Source organism: Equus asinus, chromosome 20 (assembly GCF_041296235.1).
Source record: "Equus asinus isolate D_3611 breed Donkey chromosome 20, EquAss-T2T_v2, whole genome shotgun sequence".
NCBI classification, from domain to species: Eukaryota; Metazoa; Chordata; class Mammalia; order Perissodactyla; family Equidae; genus Equus; species Equus asinus.
Window position 1 is genome coordinate 38,102,585 of NC_091809.1, and position 15,986 is coordinate 38,118,570.

General features: G+C 45.0%; 1 protein-coding gene across 1 annotated transcript; it reads right to left on the reverse strand.

The window, feature by feature from the left end:
* Nucleotides 1–4,341: 4,341 nt before the first annotated feature.
* LOC106835965 (protein PIP-1-like) lies at nucleotides 4,342–10,029 on the reverse strand. Its single transcript, XM_014848597.3, has 4 exons — nucleotides 9,778–10,029; nucleotides 9,044–9,124; nucleotides 5,728–5,841; nucleotides 4,342–4,947 (listed from the first exon to the last, which is right to left on the reverse strand). Exons 2-4 carry the CDS (start codon nucleotides 9,102–9,104, stop codon nucleotides 4,823–4,825), a joined length of 300 nt encoding a protein of 99 aa, XP_014704083.1. The 5' UTR covers nucleotides 9,105–9,124; nucleotides 9,778–10,029; the 3' UTR covers nucleotides 4,342–4,822.
* Nucleotides 10,030–15,986: the final 5,957 nt, after the last annotated feature.

Below are 15,986 nucleotides of genomic sequence, written 5' to 3' on the forward strand. Positions count from 1 at the left end.
GGTAAAAGGTAGCCGCATGAATGAGCTAATGGGTATAGCAGGCACTGTTGGTGCCGTGTCCACATCCTGCTCTCAGCACTCCCTCTCCATCCCAAAGGCTGCTCACAGCCAACACCTACCCACTCTGTGCCTGAGACCTCTTTTCTGGCCTTTGGAGCACACGCAACCCACACACAGGACAAGTCAGAAATGCCCATGGGAAAGACAAGAGGGGCCTTGAGTGTGCAGCAGCTTGTTCCTTGTGAACAGTGAGGCACCCAGTCAGGTTTTGAGAGCCTGCCTTCCCCAACACTCTACTCCAGCTGGAAGTGTATACCACTCAACCACTGGGACTCATCTCCCAAAACATAGAGCAGGCAACTGTGCACAACAGGCTGAATTTTCTCATTGAGTAATTGTCAGAAAAGCCCCGGCTCCACAGAAAAGCTGAGCATCACGGAGAGATGAAGAAGCTGGAGAAGAGCCCCCTATACACTTGGGCTTGGGAAAGAAGTCTTCAATGCCAGTGGTACTGTGGAAGGTGGTGAGTGGAAGAGGAAATTGACCTTCATGGACTGAAGGTGGGCCCTGCCCCCCCCCACCCTCTGCATGTACATGGGGGATGACTCCATCCTCTTTACAACATTGCTCAGGGTGCCTGACTAACAAACACCTTCTCCTGTTGTTGGATTTGTAGACTGGACTTTGCAGATATGAGAGAAGGAAGCAGTTATGATGGAGCCCCTCCTGATTCCTCTTCATCCATCACCTTCAGGAATTCCTTCATCTGCCAGTTAGTTACTTCCCTCTGAAAAATTCTAAGTTCCCAGTTTTCCAGTAGAAATTCTGAGAAATCCAGAAATTGACCTCTCTCTGCAGTCAATTCCAACGGTCAGTTATGTTCCAGAAGCTGGGCTGGGCTGATAGACAGTTTTGCTCAGTAATCTGCTCCTTCCTCCTCCTCTTCTTCCATTCTTTTCCTTTAAAGGGTGTCAGCCATGTCTAAATTGCATTTCAGACCATAATACTCTCTTTCTTCGTGGCCATAATGCCCACAATCCTTCATAGGAATAGGCAAGTTTTCCAAAATTCGGCAGGAAAGTTTCAGGGAACAACTAAAAACACCTCACCCCACCATGACCGAAGGGAGTTCAGAACATACCCTCTGGTTCTTCTCAGGTGAGTGGGCAGCATTAACATGAATCGTGCCTGCCTCAGAATAGGTAGGACAAGCAGCTACCCTACAGACACAAGAAAGAGGAGGACAGAGGAAATGACTGAAAGGTTTGGCAAAAAGATAATTTGAGTAAGAGAGAGGTTTTTTATGAAGCAGAATCTGATCTTCTACCTGAAAGTCATGTGACAGCACCTAGATTGACCCTCATGCCCCAAACATATACAATGCCAAACATGGCTGCCTGACACATTCCCTCTTCCCATGAGGCTTACTTACGTTTCTGCACTTAGTGTCTGAAATTCTCCGGTACCCTGACAGGGAACCATCTTTACCTAAATTAACTCGCGTGGGTTTTCAATCAAAGGTGCTGAGAGACAGCCAACATAGAGGGCACCTGTAGTCCCCTGGGTGCTGTTCCCACACTGACTCCTGCTCCCTGGGGAATGGAGAGGAGTTCATGGCTCTAATACCAAGCAATTCATCCAACAGATTTCAGCCCTGGATCCACTGCCTCTCCTCCTCACCCCTCCAAGTCTGTTTTTCCTATAGAATAAAAATATTTTACCCTTTCCACAGTGCTTTCTTTTTGGTAAATAAATCCTAAGTGGGGAAAGTGCTCTGAGGAAGGAGGGACATCCTGTAAAACTAGGTCCTAGGTACAGACACCCACTGACTTTTCCTCCCAGCATTTCCCGAAGAGATGAGTGGATTCAATTTTCCTACGTGTTCACTTACACCACCAGGCAGCGGAAGACTGTTTCTGCAGGAGCTGCTGGGTTTTGCTATTTATTGTAGGGATTTTTTCAGCCACTGTTAGCAGCTACTTTCTCACAATTCCGAACACGAGCCCAAGTCAAAGGAGCTCAAGTGAAAGAAACAAGCAAATGGATGAATATGACAACTTGGATCAATCAAGGACAGCTTTGTCAGGAATTTCTCCTGGCCTGAGCTGGGGGTGGGAGATGGGATGCAGAAATCCAGACCGACAGAGAGGTCAGAACTTCAGGCTCTCTCACACATGGATGCCTCTGCTCTCTCATGTTTGCTTCAGTCTTCTGTCTTTGCAGATGGACTCTTTCCGATTCTCTATCACATGGATGAAGTTGGCACCCCACCCCACCAGAGTTTCACACTATAGGTCTAATCATATGAAAGAATAGGTATCTCAAATTCAATAAAATTTTCCAGGAAAGAGGATTTTGTTGACCCTGCTTTGGTCAAGTGTCCACCACTGATCCAGTCAACTGAGACCAGAGGAGACAGTCTTGGAATGGTCACATGGTTTGGCCCTTGAGTGGATGTGTCAGAACACACTCTGCCACCCAGTTCATGGCACATTGTGAGCCTGGGGCTGACAGCAATACAAAGGCAAGCATGGCCATCCTGCCACCACTACCAGGTGATAACCACTATTAGAACCAGACTTTTTCTGAGGAGGGAAAACTTCTTGAGGAAATGAAACACCCAGTGGATGAATAAAGAGTTTTGTTAGAAATGCCAGTTGACATCAGACTGAGTGGGTTTAAAATCAGAGTGTGCAGCATCTGTACAATGATTCATGGGTAATTGAATCCACAAAGATATCAGATGCCCCCTGCTGAGCTTAATCAACACTCAGGTGCACAGCTAATGACTCCAGCTCCACCCTCAGCATCAAAACTCAGGAATAATTTGCATAGGCAGAGAGGAGCCCTGGGAAAAGGAAGTTTGGGGTAGGTGCCTGGGATTGTAATGAGGAAGAAAGGCAGAGAGGGAACAGTGAGTTTTCTGACTCTGTCCAACCCATGGATGATTTTGAGTTGAAGAGGTTGGATCAGAGTATGTCACCCCAAAATATGCCACTTTGACGGAAGGATTATTTTGAGATGAAGGCAGTTTGGAAGAAGCAGATACAAGAAAAAGTCTCTGGCCTCACCCTCTCTCCCAGGGAGGGCAGGAGGATGCTTAATCACCAGAGGCAACTCTAGATTCTTTTCTGCCCAGAGAAATCTACATAAAACAACCTTACTGAGCAGGCCTTATCTTACATTAGTTTCCACATATTATTACCTACCCATAATTTGTCATCCCTAAAAGCCTACACTCCTTTTCTCTTGTCTTGTCACTCTCTACAAAATTATCATTCTTGATTATGATGCTATATAAGCCCAGGTTCTAATCAGTGCTTTGTGTTACCCATGACTGAGTACTCCCATATGTATGTGCGATGCTATCATCATTACACTTCTGTCGTTCTCTTCTTAATCAGTCTTCTGTCACTCTAATTTGCAGGGCCCCAGCCAGAGAAACAAGTGAGTGGAGGGAAAGGTTTTCCCTCACCTACAGAGTCCTGTGACAAAAGCATCTACAGGTGAAAGCTGAAAGAAGCTTTCTTCACAAAGTGATGAGTGGGAAGGACAGAAATTGTAGATGAGGATGAACCACCAACAGTCTGCTTGGTCCCTTAAGGACAGCATGTGATGGAGAATCATAGAGGCTAGTACCTCTCTTGAGGGCTGGCTGCTCTGGGAGGAGGACATGACATCACTGACAGGCTGCTGGGGTTCTCAGGGAGGTCCCCACAGGAAAGAGAGCACTGAGACCCCTGGAGCAGCACTGAGGGAAACAACATGGAAACCAGAGGAAAAGAAGAGCACTGGATGCCACAGACAGGCCAATGAGCATGAGTGGGACAGGCTGGCCTCCAGCCTCCATGGGGAGAGACTCTGAGAGGATCCGAGTGGGAAACCTGGTCAAGTCATAAACCTTTCACATTTAATCAATAGATTTTGCTTTGTAATGCTCATTGGCTGAGTTATTCTTTCCTTTGTAAGAGAGCTCAAATATTATAGATGCAAGTTGAGAAGGCTGAGCAGTTGAGGGGAAACATATGAGGGGAGACACCATATACTGGTTCATCAAACCATCCATTTTCTTCTTGGGAACACCAGATTACATTGCAGATTGCAAGGTTATACCTTGCAAGATTACCTTTATTGAAATTTTGATGGAGTGAAGTGACAGTAGAATGTGGGCAGAAATGATATACAGGACTTCAGTTCTGGCCATAAAAGCCCCTGTGAGAATCTCCATGCTTTCTTCCCCTTCTGTGGAGACCTTGAAGACTGTGTGAAAGATGGTGACATAACACTTGGAAGGAGCTTGGGTACCTGAATAACCACCACCACATCACTGAACTGTGAAATGAGTCAGCAATCATTTTTTATTGTTTTAAGCCATTGATATTTCAGAGATTTTTGTTACAGCAGCTAGCCCACTCAGCTAATACATCATTTAGGGCCACCCCACTCTTCCTACCCTTTTCATCTTCGGAAGTTTCTCCTTCTTCCTTCAGCTGCTGCCTCCAGAGCACCCAGCATTAAAAGCATCACAGTCTCCCACAAAGACTGTCTTTTAAGGCAGCAACCAATGTGATTCTTAATTAGGGACTGAAAAGGGAGAAGGTACTCTTGGACCTAGCTATGTCCAGTTTGATTTTAAAGAATATCCCGGTGGCATCTGGCAGTGAGGGAAAGAAAAGGAAATGGGACCTGAAAACAGAACTAGTCTGAGACTTCTTGGAGGGAGCCCATATTCAGGTCACAAGAGTCTTGAAGACTATGGTAGTTGAAAGATATGCTGTATCTGCCTTATCCACGAGATCAAGGCAAAAGCTGGGTCCTGCCTTTAGAACTTGTTGCAAAAAGATGAGCTATTGCAGCATGTCAATTCCACAGTATATTTATGACTACAGCCCATGAAAGGAAAACATAGGTTTCTACAACCCTGGTATCCAAACAAAACAGTGGTACCTAGAGAGAGGCAGAGAAGAAGGTGAGTGAGATCCCAGAAGCACACGTTGTAGATCCATGGGTGTGGGGTCTCATATGTCTGGGCACCCTGTACTCAGTAAATATTGCTAAATGAAGCACTGAATCAAAGCATCAACTAATTGATCAAGAATGAGGAGAAAATGGCACATTCCATCAAGAACTCATGCTCTTGAGTAGGGATGACTATCTTCCTCCTGAGATTAAGATTCCTGAGGTTGGGCCTCCTAGTGGGCGTCCCTAGGAGAGCTCTGAGGGCTCAGTATATTAGGGTTCAATGCACCTCCCCACACAAGAGAGGGCAGAGGGGAGGAATAGAAATTGCCCTACTCACCCTCCCCAACCCCTCTCTTCTGACTTCGGTCCCCAGCTCCCAAAAATTCCACCACATTCACAACTACTCTGGGGAATTTGATCAGCCCAATTCCAGTCACCCTCAGGAGCTAAACAGAAAATTGCTGTTCTTCCTTTTACACGCCATCAGCCCAATTGACAGGCAGTAGCAGCCTAGCACCAGAACCAGCTGATACTGCTTCACTAGTTTAGATAAAAAAGGAAACCAACGCCCAGCCTAAGCTGCTCCTGCTCCCAGGGATCCCGAGGGCCCACCTTCCAGGTCTAATAGCCATATGACTTGTCATTGGGGCCCAGGCTCCCAGGTGGTCCCATAGGTGGTTCATACCACACTCTACCTTGAATACAAGCTACCAACCCAACCCTCAGGCAAAGGTCACCCAAGGAGAATTCTTAGGACCCACATACCTTCATAGACCTTCTTCACATAGCACTGTTCGGTTGCCGTGGTCTCGCAGAATCTTTCCCCACTCACGCAAACCCCACTGGCGTTGACTCGATCACAATGAAAGCAGTAAAGAGCTGGAAAGTAAAACCAGCAGAATGAGGCTCTTCTGGACCAGTCTCCCCGCTGGTCAGGGGAGGAAGTGCACACTCTGGCCCAGACTCAGGCTGGACAATGATCAGTTCCCGCCACCTGCTGAATGTGCTGAAAGCCTGGTGTGATGTCTCTGTGCTTGGCTTATACCTGGGAGGAGGTCTGCGTGCCTCCTAGTGCAGGGTCTGTGCCCAAGAACAGACAGGATTTCCCTCGACTCCCAGGGATGGACTGTGCTGCCGGAGGAAGAAGGTCAAGGGCTACACTGCAGCTCACCTGACCCCACTCGCCAACTGATCATCACCCCACCCCAGGGCTGCCCTGTGGCGCAACACCAGGGGACACCATTCAAAATATATCCCATGTGAACGGCATCTGCAGGGGAACAGCAAGTGAAGTGTTGGAGTCGGTGTAGAATCAGGACAGCCCACCCCCACTCCGTCCTCCCTGCAGCACCACGAGGCCCCTCCTCACCCTCCTCCAATCAGGGCTGACATCCTCCACTCTCCCTTTTCATCCCCAACATAGGGCTGCTTAGGAGAACCATGGGACTCAGTCTAAAAGGGGTTCTGATTGGGGTGGGGAAGGGAGAGAAAGGAAGAGGGGGATGGAGGATGGGAAGTAAAAGAGAAGGTCAGAAGGAGCAGGATGAGGCAGACAGTGGAAGACTGAGGAAAGGAGAAGACGGAGGGAGGGAGCTGCAGGCATCACCTACAAATGTTTGCCCTGGGGCTGCAGCTCCTCACTCTTCCACAGCCTTTGGGGGAGCAGCCAGCTTGCCCATGCAGGGATTCAGCAAGCACTGGGCCCCTGCTATGTGCTGGGCACTATTCCAGGGCTTCAGAAAGATGATGAAAGGGAGGATGAAACATACATTTCACTTATTTACGTAAACACTAAGCAAGAAATTGGGAGAATGACTGACAATGAACACATGAGAAAGATTATTTCAGGTCCCAGTGACTCATGAAGAATGGAAGACAGAGTACACACGACAGAAACAGTGGGTGAGGTGGGGGGCTGTTACTTTAGACAGGGTGCCCCGAAATGTTTGCTGAAGGCTTAATAGACTCGAAGTTTGATGATTTAAAGAAAGAAGTTGATTGTTGAAACAACCCTGAGCAGTTGGGAAACTGGCTGCGGGAAGATACAGGGGCAAGTGCCAAGGTTCTGAGATGGAGTCAGCTTGTTTCGTTCAAGGAACAACAAGGACACGTGCAGCTGCAGCAGCTGAATCCTGCATCACTGACTGAAGCAGATGCCTGAGCATCCCCTCCCCCGACCCCTCACGTCCCCCTCCAGGTGCTGAAGGCTGCTCCTGCAACACCTGCACGTCCACAGGGGGTGGTGGGAGCACACTCCCTTGCACCCAGGGCAAGCTGGAATATTAGAGAGCAGGAGCCCTGGACGCATCCCTCTCCAAGCACAGTGGGGGATACTAGTGGATGATACTGCAACTTTCTCACCCCTGAGTTGGGGTAACTTGAGGCCAGCTCTGCCCTGTCCTCAGAATGTCCCCGCAGGGTGAAGCTCCACTTGCCCACCCTGCTGTCTAGCTCGATGACACATCCTTTGTCAGCTTCCTTCCCTTCCCTGTTCTTCTTCCTCACGCCCCACGCAGGTATTTCCTGGGACTACCTTCTAGACAAATGCATTTTACTGTTATCTTTCTCTCAGAGTCAGATTCTGGTGAACACCAACTAAAATGATAAATTTTTATTTACATCAAATAAGTGTTCTTCTAAATTGATTTAGCATAGTTTTTATTCCAAGTCTTCCTGTAAATATACAAGAAAAGAAACGCTGACTATTAGCAGGCTGATTCCATTTGCAGGAGAAGAACATTGCAAACAAATGATTCTAGTTACTGCCAAAGATCATTCCAATTTCAACGAATCCATGGAACCAAATAAAACCAGTGGAAATGTATTCTGTAGAAGGGGAAACTTCTGACCTTTTGTGAGTGCTAGAAAATTCAGTTTAAGTCCACATTGAACATAAAATCATTGATCTTCGTGGTGATGGTATAAACACAAATGCTGGTGGAGCATAACATTGCAGCAGAAATGACTTCTTACTCGACTGAGGATCTATGGAACCCAAATACACTTATAACTGATTGTGGTGAATACATAATTTTTGTGTCCCAATTCTGTCCAAACAAGTATGATAGTGTTGTGTGTCTGTGTGTCTGCATGTGTATATATATATATGTGTGTGTGTGTGTGTGTGTGTGTGTATCAGATATAAATGAATGTATGTATCTCTCTATATATCTATATATGTATGTATACACACACACAGGTAGAATAACTATAAAGGTTTTGTGAGGAAGGTGATGTGGAATAAAATATACTGTTCAGCAATCTTTCTCCCTGTTCCCTGTCATCCATCAGATTTTGAAAATGGTTCAGCCTTTGAGGAACTATTTTGTGATTCAGGGGAAGTGGCCTACAACGGTATTGACCACTTGATGAAAGAGTCCCCTATGTTTTATTCATGTAATAAAGTGTCCGACTCCATTATTTTGATGTTTGATAGCTGACAGCTCTGAGGCTCACCTCCTCTGCCCACATCTGGGCCCCAGGAGCTCCCTCCTTTGCCAGTGGTGGGAGTTTCAAACCACACAAGCCCCTGTCTGAGCGCAGCAACCCTCACCCTGCCTCTCTGCCTAACGAGCACGTGACTCCCAAGCCAGCCTGCTTTCCCTGCTCCCTCATGCCATCTTAAGACCAGCCTGGAGGCAAGCCCTCCTCTCCCCAGGTAGCTTCACTAGTTAAGCATTAAAGTTTTAATACCCTCTTGGTGCATGTCAAGACTTGGCATCTTCAGTCTTGACATCTGAATCAAATTTTGGTGAGGGCACATCCTGTTTCTACAAGAAAACTCCAAATCTTATAATATGCAATAAATAGAGTACCCAAACAATTCAGCTTTCAAAAGTATTTAACTAGCAAAATTCTGAAAAACAAATTTACAAGCAGAAAGACATTAAAATGTATCCCTACAAAGGGAAAACTTCCCAGATCAACCATAACCTATCTGGCAATCTCACGTGCTGTGCATTCTACTGACAAAGTAGGCTGATAGAGAGTCAAAGAGAGAAGTGATTCCTGGAAATGTGAACCGCCACTCACCCAGGCTCTCCTCAGTCCCACTGCCCTCCCATATGCTCCCCCAGCTCACCTTGCAGGAAGCCCAGCAGCAAGGACAGGATGACCAGTGGCAGCAGGAGGTGCTTACCCATCTCTGGGTTTGGCTTCAGTCCTAAGGATTGGCAGGAGACATGACAGAACTGGAGGCATCAAGAGCCTCTGAGAATCCCAGCTTTAGAACCCCAGGCTGGGAGGACCAGCCAGTGGCAGCCCAGGCCAAGGGCTGCACTTCCCCAGGGCACAGAGTGCCTGAAGGAGCCAGGGTCCTCCCCACATTGCTGACCCTGCTCACCTCCACTGGCCCTATCGAGGGAGCTGAGTCATGTGAGAAGAGCTCACTCTTTTCTGTCTCAATTTCACGATTGTAAAATGGAAGAATAAGTCTGACTTACATAGCCTAAGGGTTTAGGAAATTCAAGTGAGTTAGTGAATGTGAAACCATCTAAAGAGGTTTGCTATATACAATGGAAATGCTGAAGTATGGTGTGAATAAAGATACTCCTAGAAGAGATATTCTCCTATTAAAATAAACACAGAGAAAAAAACATATGCGGAGACTTTTGTAAAGTGCAGGCCCAAACGTAATAGATTTTGGTGGTAGTTTTGTTTCATTTCCTGGAAAGGAAACTGTTGTCCACAGCCTCAAAGGGCTAGGAATGACAGGTACTGCCAAGCCTACTTGGTTGTTTAAGCAATCAAAGTTTATTGATAAAGGGAAACAGAACGAGGAGCCAGGATAAAGGGGAACAACAAATCGGTACTTACAACATCCACACCACAATCAGCCAGGGAAGTCCCAGTAGTTTGTACAGCGCGTGGGAGTGCCGATTGTCCAGGTCTGAAGCAAAGCGTCCTTTCCTAAGTGAGACTCCCAATTGCTCTATGCTTGTGACTCTCTTTTATCCTAAGGTTTCTCTAGGTTCTGACTCAGGGTTTCAGAAATTTGGATACTTTGAGTTATTTCTTCTTGTTCCCACACATGGGGTGCTTCTATATTTTTTGTTCCCACGGATAGGATGTTTCTAAAGTCCTGTCAGGTGCCTGTCGGGGTGGCCAGCCCAGAAAGGAATATGACGCAGGACGTATTCTTTGTAACTTGTGCCTTAGAGTCAGGGCCGAAGTGGTCATCTCTGGCCCCCAGCCCAGACACATTCCTTTGTGTAGGGCCCAGGCGCAGTGTCCTTGGAAGGCGGGGAGGTCAACGAACTCTGTACAGAAACACATCTGCATTTCTTTTGTCATGTTTTGGCAAACAGGAGGAAAGCAAAGTATTTCTCCCCAGATCTTTACAATCTATGCTATAAGTAACCCACCTTTGGCTTTGTTTGAATCTCACTATTTCTTTCTCAATAAAGTTTTCTTTTCTGTTCTGGATGCTTGATTACATCCAGTGGAGGGTTCCCCTTCCGGAATGGTGTCATGAGGAGATCTGTAGACCCGCCCCTACCCTGTCCAGTGAAACAATCATAACTGGTGAAAAATACCTTTTAAACAGTCATTTAACATCTCTGGAAATGGTCCCAAGGACATACAGTAAATGCAGACACATTTATTCAAGAAAGTCTACTAAATTTCAGTAAGAACAAGGAGAGTCTGCCACACCGGATCCAGGACTTGATCACTCCCTCCCTTCTCCTCCCAGCTCAGCATGAAAGAAATTCCACTCTGGGTAGGCATGGCCAAGAAAATGTGGTATCCTTTCCCCCAGGTCCCAGTCAAGGGATATGGGTATCTACTGGGAGGGTCAGACCACTAGAATTCCTCAACCACCACAGCTCCAAGTTGCAGAGGCTAAATTCCTGGCAAGCCTGGTTAATATTGTGGGGGTGTTCCTTCCACCATTCAGCCCCCACTCAGAGAGTAGGGCCTCTAACCCACATGTGGCAGGCTGAAAATACTGAGTCCCAATTACTCTCACTCCAGCTCACTTGTAGGGCAGAGCTTCCATACCAGGAGAGGCAAGCCGAGAAGACCAGAGGCCACTGCCCCAGTCCAGTTCCTTGCTCATAGTGCAGGGATGTAACTCTGAGGTAGACAGGCCTCTGCTGCTGCCGTAAGCACTGGGGCCATGGCTTAGAGAACTTCCCCAGGGAGAGAGGCATCCATGAGAACACGAGCATCTGAAGATCTCCCAAAGGAACCAACTTTATTCAAAACAGACTGTAGGGATGTTCAAGCCTAAGGGTACTCTCAAAAACAGTGGAGCTTCTGGTGGTAAGCAATAAGAGGAGGCTCTTATCTCCATGTGAGCAACAGGTTAAACTGTAGGTCACCCAGTCTACCAGAGAGAGCCAGAGAAAGAAACGGCTAAGAAAAACCCATACTCAGAGCAGAACAAACATGAAAGATTGGCTTGAAAAATGGACCTTTGCAAAGAGGCCTGAAATTAATTGGCTCAGACAATAAACTACGTATGCCCCAAGACATTGTTGAAAACAATAGAGCCATCAGCCAGTAATTAGAGGAACCTAATAGCTTGGTGTGATACCAACAGGTGCAGACAACTAACACAGAGATCAGGGGAAGAGCAAGTCTGTGGAGCTCTGTAAAGCGCCCTCATCCCAGGAGGACTGTGAGCACGCACAAGGCTATGCCCTCTGAGCAGCAACAGCAGACGTTTTACCCTGCAGGGGAAGTAGATTTCACTACAACAGTCCAGCCAAGTCACCAGACAAATAAACAAGAAAACAGCAACAACAGCAAGCCCTGGGAGGTGGAGTGAAAGAGCAGAAATAAATATTCACATTTGCTGCTTACCTAACATCTCCAGTTTTCAATGGAAAATTATGAGGCATGCAAAGAAACAGAAAGGCATGACTCATCCAAAAAATCAACAACCATGCAATAGAAACTTCCTGTGGTTGGGGATGAGAGACGATGGGGAGATGTTGGTCAAGGGGTAGTACAAACTTTCGGTTGTAAGATGTCTAAGTCTTGGAGATCTAATGTACAGAATGGCGACTATAGTTACTAACATTGTATTGTAAACTTGAAACGTGTCAAGAGAGTAAATCTTCAGTAGTTTTTACCACTAAAAAAACATAACTATGTAAGGTGATGGCTATGTTAATTAAGTTGATTGTAGTCATCATTTCACAGTGTATACATATAGCAGATGATCACACAGTTCCCTTAAATAGAGACATAATTTTTGTTATCAATTGCACCTCAACAAAACCAGGGGAGAAAAGAAACTTCCTATGAGACAGCCCAGATGTCACATTTGACAAAGACTTCAAAGCAGCCACTATAAAAATGTTCAAAGGGCTAAAAGAAACCATGCTTAGAAAGTAAAGGAATGTATGACAGCAACAACTTATGAAATAGCAAACATCAATAGAGAGATAGAAATTATTAAAAAGAACCAAATGGAAATTCTGGAGCTCAAAAATATAACCTAAATGAAATAATTACTAGACAGTCTCAATAGTAGTTGAAGTGGCAGAAGAAGGAATTAGAAATTTAAATAGATTGATAGAGATTATGCCTTATGAAGAAGAGAGAAAAAAGAATGAAGAAAAATGAACAGTGCCTCAGAGAAATGTGGGGCAACATTAAGCACACCAACAACATATGTACAACGAAAGTTTCAGAAGGAGAATAGCGAGAGAAAGGAATAGAAAAATTATTCAAAGAAGCAATGGCTGAATATTTCCCAAATTTGATGAAAACCATTAATCTACATGTGTGATGGTGGGTTTTATGTGTCATCTTGGGTGGGGTGTACTACTCAGTTGTTTAATCAAACACTAATCTAGGTGTTGCTCTGAAGATAGTTTATGGATGTGGACAATAGGTTGACTTTAAGTAAAGGAGATTGCCCTCAACAATACGAGTGCTTCGCATTCAATCAGTTGAAGGCCTTCAGAGGGAAAATGGACGTTTCCTGGAGAAGAAGAATTCTGCCTTCAGACTACAGCATCGTCTCCTGCTTGAGTTTCCAGCCTGCTGGTGGCCTGCCCCGTATATTTCACTCACCAGCCCTCACAATCACATGAGTCAATTCCTCTAAATGAATCTCTTAATATATATAGATATTTTATACTAATATACATATATATGTGGGGGGTAGTATATAGAATATATATTGAATGGAAACAAAATTTGCCACCTCAAAATGTGTCCCTTTAACATCATGACAATTATTATGTTAGGCTGATTATTTTTAAGAAACAAAAGACTCAGAAAGTTTTTCTTGTTACATCCTCTATAACTGCCTAATAGAATTTAGATAGATGACCTGTAACAGGAACAGAGCTATGACCAGAGATTCTACAAAGAAAATGGGCTAAGTGTGGTAGGGAAGACTGGGCAGGGGCTAGAGAGCAGAGTCATCTCCATGTCCCATCGTCTCTGCAAGACGCAGTATACATTTGTTTCCCAAACCTTTGCTTTTCCATCTCCATGTGAATTGCCTCTTCCCTTTGAACTCCCAAAGACTACCCCAACACCCTCTTTTGTCTTTAGCTGAAAATGGTATTTCAGGTGGTGGCTTCTGCCATTTTGGAGGGTCACTTAGTTTTCCTGAGTCTCTTCCTTGGATACGTCATTTGGTTGATGTTTCTCCTGTTCATCTGTCAACTGTCAACTTAATTCTTAGACTAGCCAGAAGAATTTAGAAGAGTGGTGAAAAATTTCTTCCTCCCCTACAACACTATATAGTATCTTATATAGTACATATATAAAATATGTATAGTACACACATTATATATATAGCATACAGGCCATATATAGTATACATATATAGGATAGTATATAGCATAAATTTAAGATATAGAGTATACATTTTATATATATATATATATATATATAATTGCATATAATGTGTTCTATTTCCCTAGACATCTCAGTTTGATTGCTCATCCAAGAAGTTCAAAATCTAAGTAGGATAAACACAAAGAGATCAACACCTAGACATATCGTAGCCAAATATTAAAAGACAAGGAGGGGCCAGCCCCGTGACCACAGTGGTTAAGTTTGTGTGCTCCACTTCCATGGCCTGGGGTGTCACCACTTCAGATCCTGGGTGCAGACATGGTACCACTCATCTGCTGTGCTGAGGTGGCATCCAACATGCCACAACTGGAAGGACCCACAACTAAAAAAAGGAATATACAACTAAATACTTGGGAGATTTGGGGATAAAAAGCAGGGGGAAAAAAAAGAAGATTGGCAACAGTTGTTAGCTCAGGTGCCAATCTTTAAAAAAAAAGACAAGGAAAAAATTATGGACGTAACAAGAAAAAAGTGACTCATCATGTACAAGGGAGCCCCAATAAGATTATAGCTGATTTTTCTTCAGAAATAATGGTGGCCAGAGGCAGCAAGATGACATCCGACGTCCCTCAGTTACCGTGGGGGATTGGTTTCCAGTCCCCTCTCTGGTACCAAAATCTGAGGATGCTCCCGTCCCCCGGTCAGCCTCCTTATCCCTGGGTTCTGCATCCCCAGATACGAAAGGCCAGCTGCATTCCAACTGCTGAAAGAAAAACTCTGCCAATAAGAATCTTACGTTCAGAAAATTCACCTTTCAATCATGAAGACAAAGTAAGGACATTCCCAGAGAGACAGCCAGTGGAGGGGAGGCTTTGGGAATCACGTGACATCTCATCTCTGGGTTGTTCTCCAACCTAAGTAGAGAGATTTCTATCAAATAACATACGCTTATGCAAAATGTATCCCAGTGCTACAAGGAAAGATTTAGAAGGAAAAAAAATTAGGATTTTTGTCTGATACGTATATTGAAAATGATTTTTTAATATGTTGTTTGGAAGTACATCTTCCCTGCATTTCTTAGTGCTCCTATATTAAGGTCCAGCCTCTTGGGACGCTGAGATGTGCACAGCTTAAGGAGAAAGATGTTTGCTCTCACCGCTGCTAGAAACACTTCACTTTTCCTAGGCCATGAGGGTGACATGTCCAACAATTTGTCTCCTAATTGCTGTGATCCAGAAGAATAATCAACTGCTCTTACCACTCTGAAAGGGCCAAATAGATATACCTGAACTTAGTCCCCAGGGGAAATTCCGGAGGTCCCAGGAAGACTGGAGCACTGTTACCTGAGGCATTGACATCTCAGGTGGGTGAGAGGTCCGACCTTGCAGAGATCTCTAAGCTAAGAAAGGCCCGGACTCATGTGGTTGTCTGGCTTCTGGAGAGAGTCTACTTACACAGCAGAGAGTTACGGTGGGCATCCAGCAGGAACTTGTGTCTCCCATCTCTACGGAGCAGAGATGTTTCTCCCTCCTTTCAGGAAGGGATGAGAACAGCTGTCTCCCTGATAAATATAAACAGCCAAAAATCTATTTTCTCTAAATTTACCTAAGGAACGCACAGCCACTTTGGTAGGCAAGTTTTCCATTTCTCTCCTATTGCATCGCCCAAGAGGAAAGATTGGGGCAAATGGGGACAACACACTTATTACTTACTGTGAGACAATTAATAAAAAGATCTCTGATGTGTATTGTGTGCACATTAGGGATAAAATTAACAAAGAGAAATGTCAAAAGCCCAATAATTGTTTCATTAGAAGTGAAGCATTGCTTTGCTGTGTAAATGCAGTATACCAAACGCTGGAAGCTGGCGGAAAGGCACATATTCTGGATGCAGTGATACTTTACTAACTCTGAAAACAGTTAAAACCCCATATTTTAAAGAACAACAACAAAACATCTTGGGCTTCACTGCAGTGGAACTGAATCATCACAAAATTTAAGTAAAAAGTACTCCCTTAGCGTTATTAAGAGTGTGCGTTGGGAAAATTCCTGTTGATGTGCACTCACCAGCATTTTGAGAGTCCCGGAATCACAGAGCAGGGAGCAGACTTTGCCCATTCCCTCATCCTCAGGCCTCAGCTAACTTACCCACCAGGCACAACAGCCATAGCACTTGGGATTCACCACAGTGAGAGGCCCACAAAAATGTTTTAAATCCTTTTCAAATAAGAAGAAAATAAAGTACCTTTTAGGTCAAAG